Raw genomic sequence first — 20,963 nt, forward strand, 5'->3', positions numbered from 1 at the left:
TGAAATGAGGATCCTGATCCTTGACCAGGTGGGGCAGGAGCTCAGGAAGGGGTGGGAGGGCCCAGGAGAGCGGATGGTGATCATCGAGCTTGCGAGTCGTAACCATCAGAACCTGTGCCTCCCCGTCACCGGCAAACCCCTTTCGTGGCATCCCATTGGACCCCCTCACCTGCATTAAAGGCTTTTCATGGACTGATGTGAATCTCCCTCTTGTCTGTCAAACTCTTTGCTCATCACTCTATTTTAGTTTCATCCAACAACTAATTGGTGACCACTCTTTGCCACGCATCGAGTGTGCTATTGGGGGTGCAAAGACCAATAAGACCTGGTCCCTGACCTCCAGGTATACACAGTTTAAGGGTGGGGAGGGGATCCATCGCATAAAAGGACTCTTCCCAAAGCAAGAGTCTAGTTAGGGGTTGTGGGAGTGCAGGAGAGGAGGCTCCCCAGAGTGGGTGCCATCTGAGCCTGGTGTGAAAGGATTGACAACTTTTCCAGGCCTAAGGAGGAGTGGGGGAGGGGGGTAGGGGGTGGGGGAGGGGGAGGGGGAGGGGGAGGGATTCAAAGCACACGCAGAGGCATTGGAGTGTGAAAGAGAGTGTTGCATTTGGGGGATTCTATGGAGCTGGATGCAGAAGGCTTCTGTTGGGCGTTGGGCAGCACACAGGGAGAAATGAGACTGGAGAGGTCAGCTAGGCACTGGCCTCCGCTGACCTCCTGCCTTGTTTGCCAAGGGCTGTGTAGTGTTTCCTGCAGAGTGGATGGGAGCACTCATGAGGGGTTTTACTTTATTTATTTTTATTTTTAAAAGTTTTATTAAAAAATTTTTGGGGGGCCGTGCCATGTGGCATGTGGGATCTTAGTTCCTGGATCAGGGATCGAACCCGTGCCCTCTGCAGTGAAAGTGCCGAGTCCTAACTGCTGGACTGCCAGGGAATTCCCTCATGAGGGGTTTTAAACAGAGAAATTACAGGACCAAACATGCTCCTAGGAAGACCACCAGGTTGCAGGGTGGGAATGAATTTGGAAGGAGGAGACTGAAGGCAGGGAAACCTCTCAGGAGACGACTGCAGTCATCCTGGTGAGATCAGGGGCCTTGAATGGGGAGAGAGAGAAGCTGGCTCTCGTAAGAGGAGGCACAAGTGGCAGTGGTGTGTGGCCAAGTGGAGGTGGAAGGTGTGGGAGTACTCTCAACTTCTGCCATGGGTAATGGGCAGAACTGAAATAAGGAACACAGCAAGATGTGTAGGTCTGGGGGTTTATGAATTAGAGGGGCTTGGGGGACATGGGCTGGAGGTGTCCAGTAGACAATCAAAGGCAGAGGTCTGGGCTGGAGACAGATTTGGGCATTGTGGTGGACGGTGGTGGTCATTATTACAGCCGCCCAACCTGACTTCCTTCCTCTGAAAATGAATCTTGCCCCGTCCCCGCCTGATCAGTCAGAGGACCGCCTTCTCCTGGGCCCAGTGGCTGGGGCAGGGGTGGAGAGCCATCTCTGCATCCTGTATCCACCCAAGGCTGTGGATGCCCGCGCCCGCCCCATCCCTCCCTCCCTCATGCCTCTTCTTGTTCCACACGCAACAAAGTAGCCCCTGTCATGTGTCACTCAGCTGCCTCAGCTGGTTCTGGGCTCCCACCTCCCTGACTCCGCCCTCCCATTTGCTGCTCTCTGGGGGGACTTTGAGCTCTCCTGGGAGCTACCTGTGTGTCTGCACTAACTGCCGGGGGCGCCTCACACGTTAGAACCAAGGTAATGCCGTTCTAAGCAAGGCCGTCAGCCGGAGATCCTGCCGGGCTGTGCTTGATTTCCTGTAACTCAGGGGCCCTCCTGGGGACCCTGCCCTCTTTTCCTTCCGCCCTGGACTCCGGCTCTGATTTCTTCAGCTGTCCCCCCCGAGGGACTCGCCCTCCCTCCCATCAGGCGAGCAGTGGTTTCCTGTCTCCAGCGTGGTTTCCACTTGTCCAGGTGCTCTCCACCCTCTCAACAGCCAGAGCACGGGTGGGGCTCCTCCTGCTGGGTCTGAGCTCACGGGAGCCCAGGGCACCCTGGCTCAGGCACACGCTTCTCTCCCTGCAGGGCCCTGGTGCTGCCCACCTGGCCCTGCAGCCTCTCGGTTGGCTTGGGTCTCCTTCAGGTGTAATGCCAGCCCTAGAGAACCCTCTAGTGCCTGATTTCTCATCTCTCATCCCCCTTCACCTCTCTGCACCCACGGGAGCTGGTCCAGCCTCCCTACCTGGGCCTGCTGGCTCTCAGATGCTCCCACCGCTGGTCAGACCAGGCAGCCCTGCCTCCGCTAACTTCCTGGCCCCTTGCTCCAGACACCATCCCTGTACTGTGAGGGAGAAGGGGCAAGCCGGGTTGGGGTGGGGCAGGCCCTACCTGGGCACGGGACACGGGGTCCTTCTTGATCCACTTGATGACGGTCTCATACACTAGCTCCTCAGCCTTGGTGTTGAGGCTGTCATTGGCGATGTAGGCGATGAAGTCATCCTTGGAGATGTTTAGGATCTCCTCCTGGGTCGCCACCTCGGGGAAGATCTGCAGCGCAAAGGCCTTGGCCATGTGGTAGAGCTCGCCGCACTGCATGGCCTCGGCCATGGCCAGCACCCCCAGGCAGTTGCTGGCCGTCAGCTGCTTCTCTGGGGGCAAGAGCACAGGACGGGACCACTGACTGCAGGGCCCTGGAAGGGGTCACCATCACCCTGGATCCCTCTCTGAGCTCATGTCTTCGTGACCTGCCTTCAGCATTCAGAGTCCCCACAAGCCCTTTTCCCGTGTTCCTGGATCTTCAGATCCATTTTCTGGCTTTTTCTCTGCCGCGGCTCATACTGACTTACCCGGGGCCCCCCTCTGCTCCGGCAGGTCCCGGCAGAAGGACCGAGACTGAGGTATGGAGTGTCAGTGCCAGGCTCGGACCTTTTTCAGTGCCTGTGAGTGAAAGAGGCCTGGGCTTGGGGGGGGGGTCACACTGAGGCCTGGGGGTCACACTGAGGCTTATGGTGTCTGCCATAACTGTGACAGGCACGTCTGGGGTCACAGCCTTCTACTTTAGAGTCATGGCAGCAGTAACACCCCTTATAAGCCCACCCACCACCTCCCATGGGTCTCGGCTTCACACAACCTGACCTCCAGACCTGGGGTCAGTCTGGCCAGAGCTCCTGAGATCCGACTAATGGTTATTCTAGTCTAGACGTGTCTGGGTCCCAGGAGGCCCATCACTTTTGTGGGCCCAACTCAGGAGCTGTGGTTCCTGACTCTTCTAGATGGCTCATTCCCCCAAGGTCACATCTCAGGCCCCTGGCCATCCCCACCTGGCCTGCTCCCATCCCCACCTGGCCTGCTCCCATCCCCAGCTCTCTCAGTCCACACCCAGGCCGGTTCAGGTGACTCCTGTCTCTGCCCACCCCCCCTCCCTGCTCTCACCAAACTGGGCAGCTCCAAACTGTAAGTGAGTGTGTTCTCTGGGTTGGGTCTAACAGAAGCAACTTTGTTCAGTGTTCAGAGAGCAGGGCTGTGAGGCCAGGGCACAGGCTCCCCATGAACAGACCGTTCACGCAGGCTTCTCGGTCCATTTGTCCTCGCAAGGCTGCCCTGGGTCCCGGTGTGGCCTCTGCGGCCCTCAGAGGAGCAATGCAGAGAACGCTCTGCCCACCAGTGAGCAGAGGCCTTTGTGCACAGTTATCCGAATTACCACCTTAAAACCGCTGTGGAATCCAGCTACACCCCGAGGCGGTCTGGCCGGGCGCGCACAGCCCTGCCCTCTCAATCCTTTTGCTGCTTTTGAACTGTTTGCACCTCAGCACTGTTCCCCGCGGCTCACCGAGAAAGGACACGCAGACTTTGCAGAAGGTGTGGAACTGGAACTTGCTGGCTGCCTCCAGCAGGGTCTTGGCGTTGGCCGAGTCGATGACCAGGGAGCCCGTGTAGACAAACTCCAGCAGCAGCTCAAGGACGTCGGCCTGCAGGTTGGACAGGACGAGCTCCAGCTTCTCCCGGCCGCACTGGCTGCCGTCTTGCACTGACCTAGGCACAGAGACCAGGGTGTCCTTACCTGCCGCCCTGCGGCCACGGCGCCGCCTCCTCACAGGGCTAGGTCTCCCTGCACACCTCGGTCACGCCCTTCATTTTAGGACTCAAGGGACACAGCAATGACACACCTGAACCTAGCGACCTTACACGGGATCTGAAAGAGAAGAGTCTGACCAGAGATGCCCGGAAGAACAGAAAACCCTGCTTATCACTACTCGGCATGTCCATGCAAAAAAAAGATGCAAATCCAAAAGCATGAGCTGTGGATGGGGACGAGGACCAGGACTGGCCTCAAAGGGAAACAATACGGTTCGGCTCCACTGCTGGCCCCGGCGTCTCCGCCAAACAAAACGTGGCCAGCAGGTCCCGGGCCCCGGGGCCCGTCTGCCTCCAATGGGAGACTGTCCAGCATGACTGAGGCTCCCAAACGTCTGTGATCACAGCCTTTCCCTTGATTGCCCCGAAGACTGAGGGCCCCAAGCCGTCCCGGAACCCCGACTCCAACCCCACCTCTTTCCAAAAACATATTGTTTCCTTTTAGGCATGGAAAGGAAGCCCTTCATGACATTGCTTGGAAACTGAGGACGAGACGAGATAGACGGACAGAATGGTTAGAGCCAGGAGGAGGGGAGGGAGAACAACCAAGGACTTCCGCCACAGACAGCCAGCAGCCATGACCTAGGACCTGGCCCGGGGCGGGGCCTCCTGCCACATGGAACACGGGGTCAGAGGTCAGAGTGGCCTGCGTGTAGAGTGTGCATCGGGCTTGTGAACTGGGGGAGCAGGGGAGGGACACAGATATATAAATATGTTTATATCTGGTGTCTACAGAAATACAAAACCATTGCAAAGGCTCCTAAGGCCTGGCAGCCGCGCCCTAAAGCTGGACCTGGAAGGAAACAGATAAGATGAAGCAAAAATAACACCAATCGAGAAGTGACCAAGAGGAGAAACACCCAGAGAGTTAAGAGGGAGGAGGCAGGGTTCTCAGAGGCGATCGTCTTGGCACGCGGTCTCGGCCGATCCGACCTGTCCTGCTTCCCGCACTGAGCCTGGTCCTGCCCGGGGGGCTGGGTTCAGCCACGTGCTGGGAAATGACCTCTGCATTCCTGGCCCTGCCTGCGCACCCTGTCCTGAGGAGGCCAGGGGCCAAGACTCTTGCGACTGGTCCCTTGGGTGCACCTGTGGCTGGCAGTGGGGGTGTGGAGTGTCCGGCAGCTGAGCAGGCTGGCCCCAGAGAGAGGCCGACTCCCGTGTAAACAGGGAGTTAGGGGACCTGGGTGCCCCAGCCCTGCCACCGACAGGCGGGAAGCCTTGGTCCCTCTGGCCCTCAGGCTCCTTATCTGCAAAACAGAGGACTGAACTGGATGAGGTCCAAAGTCCCACAGAGTTCACATGACAGAGGCTGGAAAACATCTTCCCGGGAGACTCTGCTCTACACAACAGAACCTGGAATGCCACCGTTTGAGCAACATTCTCTCCGGTTAGGCAATGGCCTCCCATGGCTTTTACACTACAAATATGACCTGGCAGGGAACAGGTGAAGCAGTGAGCCTGCGTCCAGGCCCTCCTCCCAGGGGTGCCACTCTGCACCTCCACGTAGGATGGCTCATCTGACCAGGGGCCTGAAGGCTTCATTCTGCCTCGAGCCCTGGGCAGGCCCAGAAAGCTGAGCGGAATGGTACAGGCTAAACAGAGGGTCTGAGCAGAGCCCCTTCTCAAACCCATAGATGTACACAGTGTGTGTGAGTTTTAAAGTGTCTTAACACACCTAGTGTTCTGCTGTCAGTATGGAGTCCCATGCTTGGGTGACTTTGTTAAGTATAAAAATGGTTTATTATGTGGTCACTTGAAACCACAGACATTCTCCACACCCCAGGCCTCCGGGGCCATCTGGTCAACCTCTTACTCTACTCTGCCTTCCTTCCTACCTGCCACTCTCTGGCCTCCACACCCTCACCCTCACGCCCTTCATGCTCTGCTGAGGTCACGTTGGGCCACAGTCAGGGCAGGGCTGATGAGGCCAAAGTAGGGCTGCTCCCCTTCTCCCAAGGCTCACAGCCACTGCTGCCTCCCCCGCTGGCCAGCTCTCCAGTCTCCCCACGAGTCCTCAGCACAAAATCAGTGAAGAGCTGAGGTGGGACTTTAGGATGTGCACACACACGTGCACATGCACGCACTGAAATGCATGTGACTTGTGACCCTGAGAACCAAGGAACAACACTGTGAGGAGGGGTGTTGGGTAGATGGAAGGCCAGTGGAGCCCCCGGCCCCGAGTGAGAGGTCTGATGGGACCTGCATGGCTGCACTTGTGGGGAGATGTTGTCTTGCCCAGAGTCTGAGCCAGGGAGAGGGTCCTGGGGACAAGGTGATGCTCGCATGGCTAGGAGCCAAGGGGTTGCTTGGGGAGGCTCACGGGATGTCAATCATTGCAGGTGCTGTCCAGGGTTGAAGAGGACCGCTGCTCCTGTGATTCTCGGCTGAGGCTCTGCCCCTCCAGACCCCCCAATTCCCATGGGGGCAACCTGTGGCGAGGAGGGGGCCGCTGGGCAAAAGACCTGTGGGGAGTGGCTGGAGGCCCCTGGGGCCAGATGCCGGACACTGTGAGCTGACCGACCATTCCTCTTGGAATGAGGAACTCTTGGGGACTGGATGGAGACTTTGTCACATGACTGAGTTCAAGATCTGGAGGAAGAGAGGCCCCCGACAGTGAGGCCTCGTGCAGCTCCCCTGCACAGGCATGTTTATGGTCCACACAGGCATTCTTGTGTGGCCGGACAGCTGTGGGGGCAGAGGGAGGCCGGTGGCCACTCTCCAGCCCTGACCATCAGACTTTCTTGGGACGGGACCTCTGTGCTCCTTAGACCTCTTCCCTCTGAGCAAGTACCCCCTGGGAGGTATCGCCCTTGATGGGTGGCCCTGGTCACCAGTGGGGAGTTGTGTCCTGCCCAGGTAACCATTCTGTCCCTGTCCTGAGCTGGCTCTGGGGGTCTGAGCATCCCATTTCTCTCAGCCCCATGGAGTATCTGGGGAGCTGCTGGGCAATCGGGGTCATGACATGACCTTGGAGAAGGGGGGAGCAGGGCAGGATCGGGCAGCCCTAGCCTTATCAGGGTGGGGCTATGGACCCGACAACTGGGGGTCGGAGCATGGGAATGAGGGTCAGGCTGGAGCTGCCCAGTCCACACAGGGCCCCCAGGTTCTATCAGAAGACTAAGACTTCCTGGGGTCACCTTCTCCCAAGATGGGGTGTGTCTCTAGGGTGTGGGACACAGCCTCTGCTTGGCAGGCCTAAGTCTGTGGATGTGCTGGGAATGCCTTAGCCCCAATATTAGGATGTTTGCGACCCCACCATTAACAATTCACTCACGTGGGATAAGAACTGCCTTCTCCAGAATTCAGGACAGAGTGCCTCATCTACCCCTCGCACACCTCAGTGATCAGATGCTTTCATTTTGCAAGCTGGACCTGGAACTGTTGGGGCAGTGGTGGGTGGGGACAGTCACGGAGCAGGGCTGAATGTGTATGGTACCCTGCTCTGCTCAGGAGGGTGACCCCACCCTCCTGATGTGATGCCCACCCTGCCCCACGGAGGGGCACTCAAGCGTGTCATCAGCTCCGGGGCACAAACACAAGCACACACCAGACTCATTGGGTCTGAGGACTTTCCTGGCAATAAGTCTGGCTCATGTCATTCTGCCAGTATTAGAGATGTGTGACTATCTGCTCTTCTAGTCACACTGCTCTATTCTCCCAGAAAAAGGGGGCAGACTGCCACCCACAAATGCCCAGCTTCTCGGGGAAGGAGGGCAAAGGCATATGGCTTGACTACTGCATTAACGTCTGTTGGGCTCCCCTATATCCCGGGTCTGTGCCACTCAATTAGAGAGATCCTTTTAGCTTCCTCTGGAGAGGGAGCTGGTGTGAGAAGCCCAGAGTCTACACATGGGGCTTGTGAAAATCAACCTGCATGAAATCAGTTTGTCCATCTGTTTTCATTTACTATGAAAAGAGGATATAGTTCAAACACGTCGGTGGCTCCAACAGGCTTAGTGAGATGAGGGTTTCCGCTGGAAGGTAGAATGCCAGGTCTCTGTCCCATTTGGTGGGACCAGGGGGCAGTGCTCCTCTGGGGCTGGACATTTCCTCCCACACTCTCGGCAGGGAGGGCAGTGTCCCTGCTGTCTCTAAAGAAGAACAGTCCCGTCCCCTCTGATGGGGCCTGCAGCCCGCCCAGCCAGTGAGGGCAGCCAGTGCCCCTGGTGGCACCAACCATCCTCCAGAGCTCCTTGGCTCCTGGGGGACAAGTGAAGGGACTTCTCCTCCATGAGCCCAAAGAGAAAGTCCAGGGCAGACCTAGGTCCTGCTTGCTGGGGTTGAGAAGTGACTCTTTTGACTTGGGGGCTGCATCCCCAGGACCCCACTAGGTCTAGTCTGCTCAAACCTATCCTCCTTCCTTCCTGAAACCTGGAAGGAGGCTCAGCCCACAGTCTTCTCCTCCACTCAGTCCTCCTGGGGTTCCCCCTCCAGCTGGGATGCAGGTGAGGCCTGGTTGTTACGCAGCACTAGCCTTTACATTATCCAAAGACAGAGCTGCAGCTCCTTTTCCTGCCAGGTTTTCACCTGATTCATAGGGACTCAGATGGGGCAACAGATGGATGATGGGGCAGCCCAGCTGTCTCAGCCTGGGCTTTGCTTTGAGCTTCCCCATGGCCTTGTGCGCTCTTCTCCCGGCCTCTTTGAGCCTCTTCCGGCCCTCACTCCAGGGGACCTGGCCCCTCCTGGGTGTGAGGGAGAGGTCCTGCCACTTAGGTACCTGTCTCGGGGGGGGGATTGTGTCTTCTCTTGGGCAGATCCTGTGGCCAGTTTACAAGTGTTTCTAATAGATACACACGCGTGCATGAGTACACACACACACTCTGCGTCCCTTTTCCTTGCATATCTGTCTACACTGTCAACACTGAGATTTTATTTCCCTTCCTTACAAACTTTGTGCACAAACAAAAAGTGCAGTTTTGTTCTTCCCTGGGTTAGCAAATGGATGATGGTAAGAGCATGAGCTTTGGAGTCAGACCTCAGTTCAAATCCCAGATCTACTGTTTACCTGTAGAATGGTAAATCTCTTTACCTGTAGAATGGGGGTACTAATGGCACCTGCTCCTCAGGGTCAGTGGGAGGGTTTGCAGGCTGACATTAGACGTCTCAGCAAGTCTCCCTGTGGGCTGGGTCTTGCCCTTGTCAGAGGAAGAAGACTAGAGTTTGAAACTAAATAAGGGAAGATGAAGGGCAAGAAGCTGTTGCAGCCTCAGCAAAAGTATGAGCACAGGTGAAGGAGGAACAGGTGGACACAGTGGAGGTCGGCCTGGAGCCTGGAGAATGGGGGTCTGGGCAGGAAGTCTGCACGGCCACGGGGCTTGTGGGGTGGGGGGGCTGATGGGGGGCTGATGGGCCGAAGGGGACTCAGAGGCTGGTTCAGAGAGCACTCTGAGGCCCGGCTCTCCCGCTCACGGTCCACGTGTCATCTTTATGGATTGCAAGTCTGACCATGACACCCCAGGCTTAAAACAGAGCCCCATGACCCGGCTCCCTCCTCCCACGTCGCCTCATTCCCTCTGTCTTCACCTCGAACTTGGCGTTGCAGGGACACCAGGTCACTTGCTGCCTTCAAAACCTGCTGTCCTGAGGCCCTGCCCCCACCTGCCTGGCCAATTCCCCTCTGGGTTCAAAAGCCAAGCCAGATGCCACCTCTTCCCAGGGACCGTCTCCGAATGCCCCTCCCCCTGTAGAGTCAGTCACTCGGCCTGGGAGCTCCAAACCTCCACTGCTACCCTCATCCTGCTCTCCCAGGTGCACTTCTTTACACTTTCTCCACCAGACCGTGGGCTCCCTGAGGGCAGAGACCCAGCTCATCCGTGATTCTCACAAGACCTGTACCTGGGAGGGGCTCCTGCTTGTTTGCTGGGCGAAGAGTAGGGAATGACTGGGCTCCCTACGTCTGGCCTGCGGCTCCAGGTGAGGGCGTCCACACTGGGGCTGGGGCTGGGGCTGGGACAGGGTCCTCAATGGGGCCAAAGAGGTGAATGCATCACCCGCCCCAGGCTAGAGGTGGGAGGGAGTCCAGTCCGAACCTCGAGGCCTGGGGGTCCCAGGACGGCAGAGGTTGGGTCCCCCACCTCTGACAGTGCTCACCTAGGCCCTCACGAATGTAAGGACCAGCGTGTCATGTCCCACAGCTCGTCCCCACACCCTCTGCTCGTGTTAGTGCAGCTGCCTGAGAGGGAAGACCCTGCCTGGGGTTCGGCGGGCAGGGCCCCGTCTCCCCTGCTGGGCCATTTGGGCCACTGCACGTTAAGTCTCCAGGGTCACAGGTTTGGAGGCTCCACAGTCTCGAGGAGACTGAAATGACGTGGCAACATCAGCTGCTACCCAATCACTAAGAATGTGAAATTCTTGCAGATTTTACACGGCCAGAAGGAAATCACCTTCCCGAAGAGAGTCTGCTTTCCTCCCCATGGAAGGAATCTGTTTGCAGCTATTGGCAGAGATGGTGACGTGTGCTCATGGTTAGGATGAGAGAAGTAAAATTTAAATTGGCTGCAAATTAAGCTTGTGATTTTGAACTGAAGGGGTGCCTTTGGGCTCTGCTGTGGCCACCTCTCCCGCTGAGTGACCCTCCTGTACGCTGAAGATACAGCCCTGTCTCCGCAGACCTCAGACCTCTCTGGGTTCGGATCCATCCATCTGGCTGCCTACCAGGTGTCTCTACTTGGGTATCTTCAGGCTGCTAAAACTCGACATGCCAGACACTCAATGCATCACCTCCCCCTAGCTCTCCCCTGACCTTGGTCCATGGACCTGCCTGTCTGTGACTTCGCCCTTCTCATGTCCCCGTGCTTGCACTTGGGAAGCCCTACCCATCCCCTCACTGTCACCCTGGGATATCAGAGCAGGAAGGAAACCTGGACATCATTTGAACCAACCTCCTCTATTACAGATGAGAAAACCCGAGGCCTGAGGGAGAGGACGTGACTTGCCTGGGGTCATAGGATGAGTGGCAGGGTCAGATGTAGAACCCAGGTCTCCCAGCTCCCAAGAGGCTGCCCTCTCTCCTCCGGTGACAGCCTTTCAGCCCCTGCACCCATCTTTTCCCCTTAGGGTTACTGAGTCACATCCTGCAGTTCTTCTACCTGAAGGCGGGCATCCCCACTCCACTTACCCTGACGGCCTCCACACCCTCAGACTGAGCCCAGGGCCCTAGCCTGGAGGTCAGGGCCTGTCTGCCCATCCCAACCTAGCTCAACCTGTCTCTGAGAAGGCCATCTCCCCATCCCCACTGCTCGACTGTCTCTGTCTTCAATTTTTTATTCCAGGCAACCCATCCCTTGCCTGGAATATTCTAAAACATTCCAGAATATTCCTTGCATTCCAGAACATTCCCCACAACCCATCCTTTGCCTGGAATGTTCTTCCTCCTTCTTTTTGGTCTGTCCAAGAAGCGTTCACTACTTTGGGTTCCCAGCTAGTGGTATCTCTTCTCTGTTGTGTGCAAGGTTCTGGTTTACATGTTAGGTCTCTGAAGACAGTCAAAGAGCTCCTGTGCTGCTCTTGCCCACATCTTTCTAGCCCAGGGCTGGGCCATCGCTCAGTGCCAACCTGTCCCTGCATCCTGCCACCGCTGTGCTCTCCAACTGATCTGGATCAGGGACCAAGGCCTAAGATGCCACATCTGCAATCCAGTGGCCAGTTGCTGGTCACTGTCAGTTGAGAATTTGCCAAGAGTGGCAGCACAAACCCTCCCTTGGCCTGAAGAAGCCACTGGCCGTGCCCCTTCACCCCAGAGCTCATGCCCCTGACCCCTGTGCTCGGACAGAGAGAACCCAAGCACTGGGGGTGGGAGACCCGAGCTGTCCGTGAGACTGGAAGTCACAAAGAGCCTGCCCCTTCCTGCGTGGCTGGGGCCAGCGCGGCTCGGCGGGGCTCGCACGCCGGGCAGCTCAGCTCTAAGTGAAAGGACACAACAGATTGGAAAGGAGATGCCAGCCAGTGTGCCATCCTGAAACAAAACACAGTCACTCTGGGGTTAGTTGGCAAGTCCAAACACAGCACTGGGAAGCAAGCAGAGGTTCTGTCCTCCCACTCGGAGCACAGTCCCGGCTCAGCGTCCGCCCCGGAGAGGCTGCAAGGCAAAATGAGCAGCGGCATTAATCTGCTGATGGGTGAGAGAAACAGGAGCGTTACCCTGGGCCGGCCCCCTCGGCTGCTCTCCCTCACTAAGGTGCTAGAAGGTGGCCCCTAACGTCTTTGCAAGGGTACGAAGCAGACAAATTTAAAAAATCAACATAATGGAAAAAAAAAAAGATGCTCATGCACCATGAAGACTCATTCAGGTAGAAATAGCCAGGGCAGAGGGCAGAAGGGGAGGGGAGCGAAGGCTGAGAGAGACCGTGTTTAGGACACACCTGGTCTGTGCTCAGATAGCGCTGGTTTTAGGCTCCGCGTACAAGTATCAAGACATGCAGCGTGAATGAGGCTTTAGCTACAAGTCAATTCTCCCCGACTCTGGCTGGGGAAAAGCGACCCCTTGGGTGCCTCGTGCTCCTCGGTGGGGGATGATCTGGTCGATGTGCTTTCCTGGCATTAAGTTCACTATCGACAGCAGTGACGATGGTGCTGGGGACCCGTGCTGGCCCAGTGGGGGCAGCGTGCAAGTGGTCCCTTAAAGTGGAGTCTGCAGTCCTCCTAATCTCAGGGAGGGCTTGTGAGCCACTGAGAAAGCGGGATCCTCGGGGGGTGGGGTGCGGTGTTGTCTACTGCTGGCAGAGGCCCCTGGAGACCAGCAAAGCTGTGTGGGACGGGCTGGGGACAGTGGATGCTCTGAGGCTGTGTGTGAGAGGGCGCTGGGGAGGAGGAGGAGGAGGAGGAGGAGAGATGGCTACTGGCTCTGTGACAGGGAGTCACGCTTCAGGAACCTGCAAGAGAGGGGAGGAGAAAAGCGACACAAAAGCGTCCTACAAAGGAACAGACCCGACCACAGCTGGAAGGAAGGCAAACCTTTGAATCAGGTCCTTGAAATACAAGCTGCAGGAAGCTAGAACATTTTGGTGGACTTCAAACTCTCTGCCTTCAACAACAATTTTCAGGTCTGTAAACGCTTTCGCTCTGCGCTGCTGGTTCAATTCCTTCAACATTTCTGCAGAACAGAGAAGACAGACAGGGCCAGGTTCCCATTAAGAGTTTTTGTTTTTTTTTTTTAAATTAAATTTTTTTTTTCAAGAAGTAGAGAAATAGGAGAATACTTGACACTGTTTCTTGGCAAGACTGGCTCAACACTGACAGTCAAAAGAAGTCACAAACATAATGCGTAAACAAGCAGCAACTGGGAGGGGCCACATAACCAAAGGAATAACGACTTTCAAAAGCAAAAAAACAAATACAGAAAAACAAAACAAACGAAAAAACCCCCCCAAAAAAACCAAACCCAGAAATTGAAAGTCTGGGAGAAAAGAGTCCCATACTGACAATCGGAAACAGAGAGAATACATCATCACAGACAACTAAAAACTGTAATTTAACTATGGAACAAGTTCTCCAAATGCCAACGAGTGCCGATGTATTTGATACCAAGTAAAGCATGGCATTGTGATGTAAGATGGGCTGGATATGGTTCAAAGGAATAAAAACCACAAAACCTGCAAAAACAACATCCCTTATGTTAGACACTCACAGCCATGGCTGGGGCGAGCTTCTTGGGGAGGGGCCCCCGAGAAAGCAGGGGTGGAGTGGGGGCCTGACGAGCACTTCCCTTTCACACTTCCGGGACAGATGCAGGGCTGGGGGGGTAGGAGGGGAAGCAAGCAAGGGGCAGGGATGGTCTGCACCTCCTCCCACTTCCTGGGTCATCTCAGGAGCCCCGCCCTTCACCTGGGTCTTCAGCACAGGAGAGCCTGGCTTGCAGCCCCAGGAGGTCCCAGGAAGTGGCCTCAGGGGCCTTCCCACCCTGATGTACACCTACCTTTGCCTGGTGGCTTGGCCACCTGGGGCCAGCACAGAGAGTGCCCCAGGTCCATGGGCTCCGAACCTGGGGATGTCAGAAGCTTCTCCCAGACCCACATCAAGGCTCAGAATGGGGAAGGAGGAGAGCCTGACAGCTGCCCTGCTCAGTTTATATAAACTCTTTCACTTGCAAAGTTAAGGCCTTCAGATGAGCAATGCTCCCAACAGCCTCGCCCTGCCGGCCCGTCCCCCCACCCCACGGGCCCATGGACAGAGCCTGCCCTTCGTAGTGCTGGTCGCCGGACATCAGAGGTCCAGATACTTGGGCCAGAATGACCTAGACTGTTCAGCAGGTGAATGGGAGAGGGTGGTCTGCAGAACTGAACCCCACCCTCTAAGTCCCCCACCAGCACCTCAAGCCCTCCGAGTGGGTGTTTGCTGCACCCTAGCTGGTGTTCCGGAATTACCCTCCAGTGTGCCCTGCTCCAGCCTGACCCATCATCTCTGTCCTCTTGGGCCAGCACTGGGTGCCTGCCAAGATGCCCTGCTGAGCCCAGCTCCTCCTCTGACACTATGACTGTGGACAAGCCCCGGTACTTCCTGAGCCTCTGTTTCTATGTCTGTAAAATGGGGATGCAGGCTCCCATTTTATTCCCAGAGCTGGGTGAAGATCAGATGCTCAGGCCCAGGGATGGCCAAGGGCTTGTGGGCTTTGAGGTCAGCCAGGCCCTTCTTTGAGAGGACACACTGGGCTCCAGCTCTGCTGAAGACCAAGGAAGATGGTGGGAAGGGGGGGCCCTGGAGCACACCCCACATGGGGGGCTGAGGTGTTCGGGCAATGCTGAATTGCTGTCCCCACCAACCCCACATCAGGCTGAGCTGGAGTCGCTGCAGGACACATGCAGGGGTGTGTGTCTTGCGGGGGCATTGACTGGGGTCTCTAAAGGCTCCCCGTGGAGCCTGGAGCAAGGGAAACCAGCAGGACCCAAAGCACAAGTGGAGGGTGTGGAGGGCACCTGTGGGGTAGATACGGGGGAACAGACTCAAGGGCTGGGGGAGAGACAGAGATGTGATGGGTGGGCAGGAGTGGTCAGATCCCAAGAGCCTTGTGAGGGGGCTCGAGCTTAATGCTATGGGCACCAGGGAGTCAGCAGGGATTCTGTGCGGGGGGGGTACAAGGGTAGACTCCGGCAGCTATGGCAGAGGCAGGATGGGGGGCAGGAAAGCGCCCTGCGGAGAGCTGGGCCTCAGAGCCAGGCCTGAGGGAGAACCTGAACTCTGCCTCCTATCAGTTGTGTGACCTTGGGAAAGTTACCCAGCATCCCCAAAGCCTCAGTTTCCCGCTCTGGTGAAGGTTAAAGGAGCTAGCCCGTGGTAAGCTGTTAGCCGTGGGCCCGGCACATAGTAAACACTCAACGGTGGTAGGTTTGATGTTTTTGTTGATGGTGGTGATCACTCTGCAATCCAAGTGGGAAGTGACAAAGGCCTGAATGACAACGGTGACGGAGGGACAGAGAAAGGCAAGTATTTAGGCCGTGGATGCCATGGCCATCCGTCCTGGAGGGACCGTGGCGGGGTGGGGGGTGTGTGAGGACCATGTCCGGGCTTCTGGGGGGGACGTCGGGAAGGGAGGGGGTGATGAGTTGAGTTGTGGGCCTAGGGTTAGGGCCGTGGGATGCCTGGGGAGAGGTGGCAGTGGGGACGTGCAGCACGTTGCTGGGGTGGATCCCACACAGGAAGAGCCTGCAGGGTCAGGCTGGGTTAAGGCTGAACCGCTGCGCTCACACATCAGCTCCAAAAAGAGCCACCAACTGAATTCATTCCCAAACCATGAGCCAGATGGATGATGTCATGTTTTTGAGTGAAATCCCTTGGGGGGAAAAAGAGTTCTGGGCTGGAATTCCTGATTTTTGTTCCAGCTTTGCCACTAATTGGCTGGGTGACCCTGGGCAACTTCCTCCAGCTTTTGGTGCTCAATTCCCTCAAGCACCCATGGGCACCTGCTCTGGTGGCCCCAGTTGTCACGCTGCACTGAGTGATGGATGCAGCCCCACATGCCTCCTGAGTTAACTGTGCTCAGGACACCGGGAGAACACAGCGCTACACAGAACGCCACTCCTTCTGGGCCCAAAGCACTCTGATTGTTTTGGAAGATTTTATTTCAAACCAAGGTTCCAGCAATGATTGCATCTGCAGCCCCAGACCCAGCCTCAACGCCTGCTGCCCTGGGAATCTCAGGCCGGATCTGAGAGGTGGTGCTTGGAGATCCAGGTCATCATAACTGTAGGCTCTTTCTACTCTCATTTTGTGGAAATCTGGATTTAATAGCTGGGCAAGATTACTCAGTTTCAGAAGAATTTTTCAATTTATGAAAGGGCTCACCAGGGGATTCCTTTTCACAGCAGGGCCCCAAGTACATTCAAAGTATTGACCAGCTGGTATGTGCTTACTGTTGCCCCCTGAGTGCCAGCTGGAGAGCTGGCATTTCGGGACATTACGACCGAGGATCCACGGGAGGAAACCAGTATTGGCTCCAGGCACAAACTGCCCTCCTGCCCACGCCATATTGGCAAGGACAACTCCTTAATGTCTGAGGGGCTTGGAGGCCTGTGGGTTCCTGGGGAAGCCTTTGGACCAGCCACGCCGGTGCCCAGGTTGGACAGTCTGCAAGCCTCAGGGCAGAGCCCGGCAGGGGCTGCGTTTTCAGAGAGGACCCCAGCCGCACGCATCCCAGTGCCCTGCAGAATTTGGCTGCCTTGGGCTTGTGAAGGAGGAGAAGTCTTGGTCTCAAGGCCCCTCCCTGTTGGCTGGCATCAGGGAATTGTTTTCTGGTCTTCCCTGCTGTGAGTGGGACCCCACACGCTTGCCTTGCCCACCCAAGTGGCTGCCCTGTGCCCTTTGCCTTGCCCCTCCTTGGCGAACTCCCCTGACTCAGACCATCTGGCAGAAAGCTCACACCCACCAGTTTACTAGGCTTCTCCCTGACCCCTCCCCACCCAGTCCTGCCTCTTTTACCACCTAGAAATCTCTGCATCAATTCTCCACCAGCGCCGCCATCCCTCACCTGAGTCACTGCAGCAGCCTCCAAGGCCGTCTCCCTGTTTCTGGCCTGTTCCCCTCCAAGCTCTCTCCATACATCAGCCTGACCATCAACCTCTGCTTTTTTTTGGTTTAAATATTTATTTATCTGGCTGCGCCTGGTCTTAGTTTTGGCATGCGGGATCTAGTTCCCTGACCAGGGATCGAACCCGGACCCCCTGTGTTGGGGGTGCGGAGTCTTAACTGCTGGACCACCAGGGAAGTCCCCATCATCCCCTGCTTAAATAAACTTTGCAAGGCTGGGTAGTGGGAACAAGGCCCTCTGTGATGCCTCCCCCAACAACGCCCAGCGCCTCCCCTCCCCGGTGGGCCCTTCACTCCTCACGGAAGCCTCACTGCACCCCAGGCAGGTCCCCCTCCATCCTTCACTCATCTCTCTGCCCCTCTGCCCAGATCTTTCTTCTTCCCTGCTTCTTCTGGCTAATTACCATTTTATCTTGCAACACCAGTTAAAGTATTATTTTTTCCCAGGCCTCTTTGCCTCTTTTCCCTCTTCCTGCCAGATCCCCTTGCCCTCCGCCCACCTCGGTGTCCTGTGCTTACTTATTTAGAGCATACTATGTAATTATTTATTTATATGGATGTCTCCTGCACTACATTGTATTTTCTTTTTATTTTTATCTTCAACACTTAGCACAGGTCCTGGCGTATATATTTAGTCGGTAAGGTCAATTGCAAAAATTTTTGCAGCCTCTCCCATCATCAAAGGGTGGAGTTATTTGCCCCATCCTTTGGATCTTGACCGGCCTTATGACTTGTTTTAGACCCCAAAACATGGTCGAAAGGACACTGTGAGTCTGAGCCACACCCTCAAGAAGTTTTGCTTGCTTTTGCTCATTTTCTCGGGACCCCTGACACCACCACCATATAATCATGCCTGGGCTAGTCTGTTGGAGGATGAGAGACCACGTTGAGCAGAGGTGAGCCCTCACAGATGAGCCGCTTACACCAGCCAGCCCCCCACCAATATCAGCTGAGCCTGACCCAGATCAGCTTTGTTTGTTATGCTTCAAGAGCTAACTGATATCAAAGTCATGAACAGATGATGAACTCAAGTACTCAGAGAACTTCCTCTGTGTCAGTCTCTCCTTTGCTGGTGCAGTTTGAAATTAATTCTTTTTGTTGTCGTTGTAAAATTACCATCCTAACCATTTTTAAGTTCAGTAGTGTTAAATACATTTATACTGCTGTGCAATCAATCTCTAGAACTCTTCATCTTGCAAAATTGAAACTCTGTACCCATTAAAGAACAACTTCCCATTCCCCTCTTTCCCCGCCACCTGGCAATGACCATTCTACTTTCTGTCTCTAAACTCGACTACCCTAGGTATCTCATATAAATGGAATCATACAGTATTTGTCTTTTTGTGACTGGTTTATTTCACTTATCATAATGTCCTCAGGGTTCATCCATGTTGTAGCATATGTGAAAATTTCCATCCTTTTTAAAGTTGAATACTATTCCATTGTATGTATTGATCACATTTTGCTTATCCATTCATTTGTTAGTGGGCACCTGGGTTGCTTCCCCCTTTGAGCTCTTGTGAAGAGTGCTGCTATGAGGCTAATTCTTAACCCCACACAGACATCTCTAAACACCCCCGTCTCAAACTCCATTATATGTGGTTAGGGTAAACCAGCTCTGTGGATCCAGCAGCAAGTGGTATCAGAGGGAAAGGAGACACTAGGAAGGGTCTGCCTGGGGCTGGAGGCTTTGCTTAGAGGAGAGTGAGGCCGCAAACAGAACCAACACTGGAGATGAAGTTGCAGCCAAACTTCTGCATATTTTTCACCAAACGACACAAGTTATTTGTCAGAGACTAATGGGCTCGTTCCAGCTGGACCAGAAGGGCCGTCTGAGGTGGTAATAAAGAGGAAGAGATGTCAAATATTAAAAGGCAACGAATTTCAGTGGCTTTGCAGCGGAGTCCATTAAATCAGAGCCCCGAGAAAGGTTGTGCGGCCAAATAATTTTTTTCAGAGCTCAAGTAAGAACCCAGCTAGGTGATAAATGCACCCGACTCCACTGGTATTTATGACACCTATTTGATAAAGGACCCGAAAAAACTATAAACTCAGAGCCGTTGTGAAATATACTGAGATAGCACAGCAAAGACTCTCATGCACACCCAGAGGATAATTCATTCGGGACCAGGAGCCTGACATGTGCCGACACCGTGGGGACCAATGATGGCTTCACACAAACAGAGCCTCCTGCTGCTTCTGCCATAGCCGGTCAGGGAGCGGCCAGGCTGCCAAGCCGGAAGCTGCCCTTCCTCCTCCCTCTCCCACCCATCAGATGTACACACCTCCCCTTGCTCCGCTTCCAAAGAAGTACTGGGCTCAGAATCAGCCTGGAGAGCCAGCTGGGCTCCAGCTTCCTGGTAAGATGGGATAAAACCCGCCGTGGGCTGCATGCCCAGCCTGAGTCGGAGGGATGGGCCTTCTACTGGGAAGTCACCCAGTCCCAATCCCACCAACCTGCGGGCAAACCCTCCCAGGAAACGGGGTTCTCTAGAGCAGGGAAGCGTGAAAGACTCAGGCTTCTTGCCTGACTTAGCATTTTAGTAAGGAGACCTTCTGGTTGTCCTGCTGTCCGAATGGAAATTTCTGCCATTTATCTGAAAGGGAACAAAAGCCCTAAGAAGAGTCGCCCCCTCTCACCAGCCTGCCTTTCCCGTGTCGTCCAATGCTGGGTGACAGACCTATTTCTCAAGCACCAAGGGTCCTTCCTCTTCCTCAGTCCCCGCCCCAGGGCTGCCCACCAGTGTGTGCTCACTAAGCATTTGCTCGGCAGAATGAAGCTTACAGTTCAGTTGGAACATTCTTATGCCCGCCAAGATGATATAAAAATCATTGAAAATTTTCCCCTTCAGTTTCTTTGAAACCCACCTAAAACTAACAGAAACATCCCCCTCTCTTCCTTTGTCTCTTAGAGTCAAGGACTGACCAGAGGCAGCTGCCAGCCTGGGCATGGGGGCAGCATGACCCAGAGACCTAGATCAAGCCGCAGAATCACCATGACTGCCTCATCTACAGGCCCACCCAGGCAAGGAATGCCTGATCCCTCATTCCTAAACTCCTGCCCAGTGGCTCCCAGAGCCTTCTAGGACCTATTCGTAACCTTTGTTTATAGCTTCACTTCTACTCATGTCCCCACACACCCCTCAGCCCTTTCTCTAAGTTCATGCCCGCTATATCCTGTTCCTTCACTTTGGTTGTTTCTCTCTGCCCCTTTGGCCAACTTTCCCCCAACACTTGTTTCTTAGGGTCTCATCCATCCCCTAAGCCTCAGCTTAAATTCCATCCTGTAAGAATTCTTACCGGGTTCCTGGATCACAGACCTCTCCTGTGGTCCCACGAGACTTTGTTGGTGCCTCAATTGCAGTAGAGATCCCTGGCTGCCTAATTTCAGAGGAATGTCTGTCTGTCCGTCTCCTTTCTAGGCTGTGATCTCCTGGAGCGCTTGCTTCTCTGCCCCCTCCCCCCCCCCACCCGCCCCGACACCTGACACCATGTTTTCCACAAAAAGTTCCTTTCTGATTGGAATTCAGGGTGTGTTACAGACCAGATGCAGACATGTTCTGGGTGGTAAGAATAACTTCCCCAAAACATGATCCAAAAGAACCATTTGAAATGTCACACTTGTGTGGAATTAGACGGAAAGAATGCAAAAATCAAGCCCCTTCTAACTTCAGGAGACACCAGTGTTAATAATAACGATGATGACCCCACACTTCGTATGGCATCTATGGCTGCTAAAGCATGGTTACATTGATTAGATCCTCCTTGGGGAAGGATTTATCTATTCTGTTCAGTGCCAATGGCTTTGAAGAGCCTA

At 55.1% G+C, this 20,963-nt stretch overlaps 1 protein-coding gene across 5 annotated transcripts in view; it reads right to left on the reverse strand.

The window, feature by feature from the left end:
* KLHL29 (kelch like family member 29) overlaps window positions 1-20,963 on the reverse strand; it is a 311,682-nt gene that overhangs the window by 11,598 nt on the left and 279,121 nt on the right. For all 5 annotated transcript variants that reach the window (XM_082427458.1, XM_082427457.1, XM_082427456.1 and 2 more), the window contains 3 exons: window positions 13,082-13,220; window positions 3,822-4,024; window positions 2,381-2,640 (listed from right to left, as the gene is read on the reverse strand). In XM_082427458.1, coding sequence (XP_082283584.1) covers window positions 2,381-2,640; window positions 3,822-4,024; window positions 13,082-13,220 — 602 coding nt within the window. The remainder of the gene's footprint in view (window positions 1-2,380; window positions 2,641-3,821; window positions 4,025-13,081; window positions 13,221-20,963) is intronic.

Source organism: Balaenoptera physalus (assembly GCF_965194825.1).
Source record: "Balaenoptera physalus genome assembly, chromosome: 15".
Lineage (NCBI taxonomy): Eukaryota > Metazoa > Chordata > Mammalia > Artiodactyla > Balaenopteridae > Balaenoptera > Balaenoptera physalus.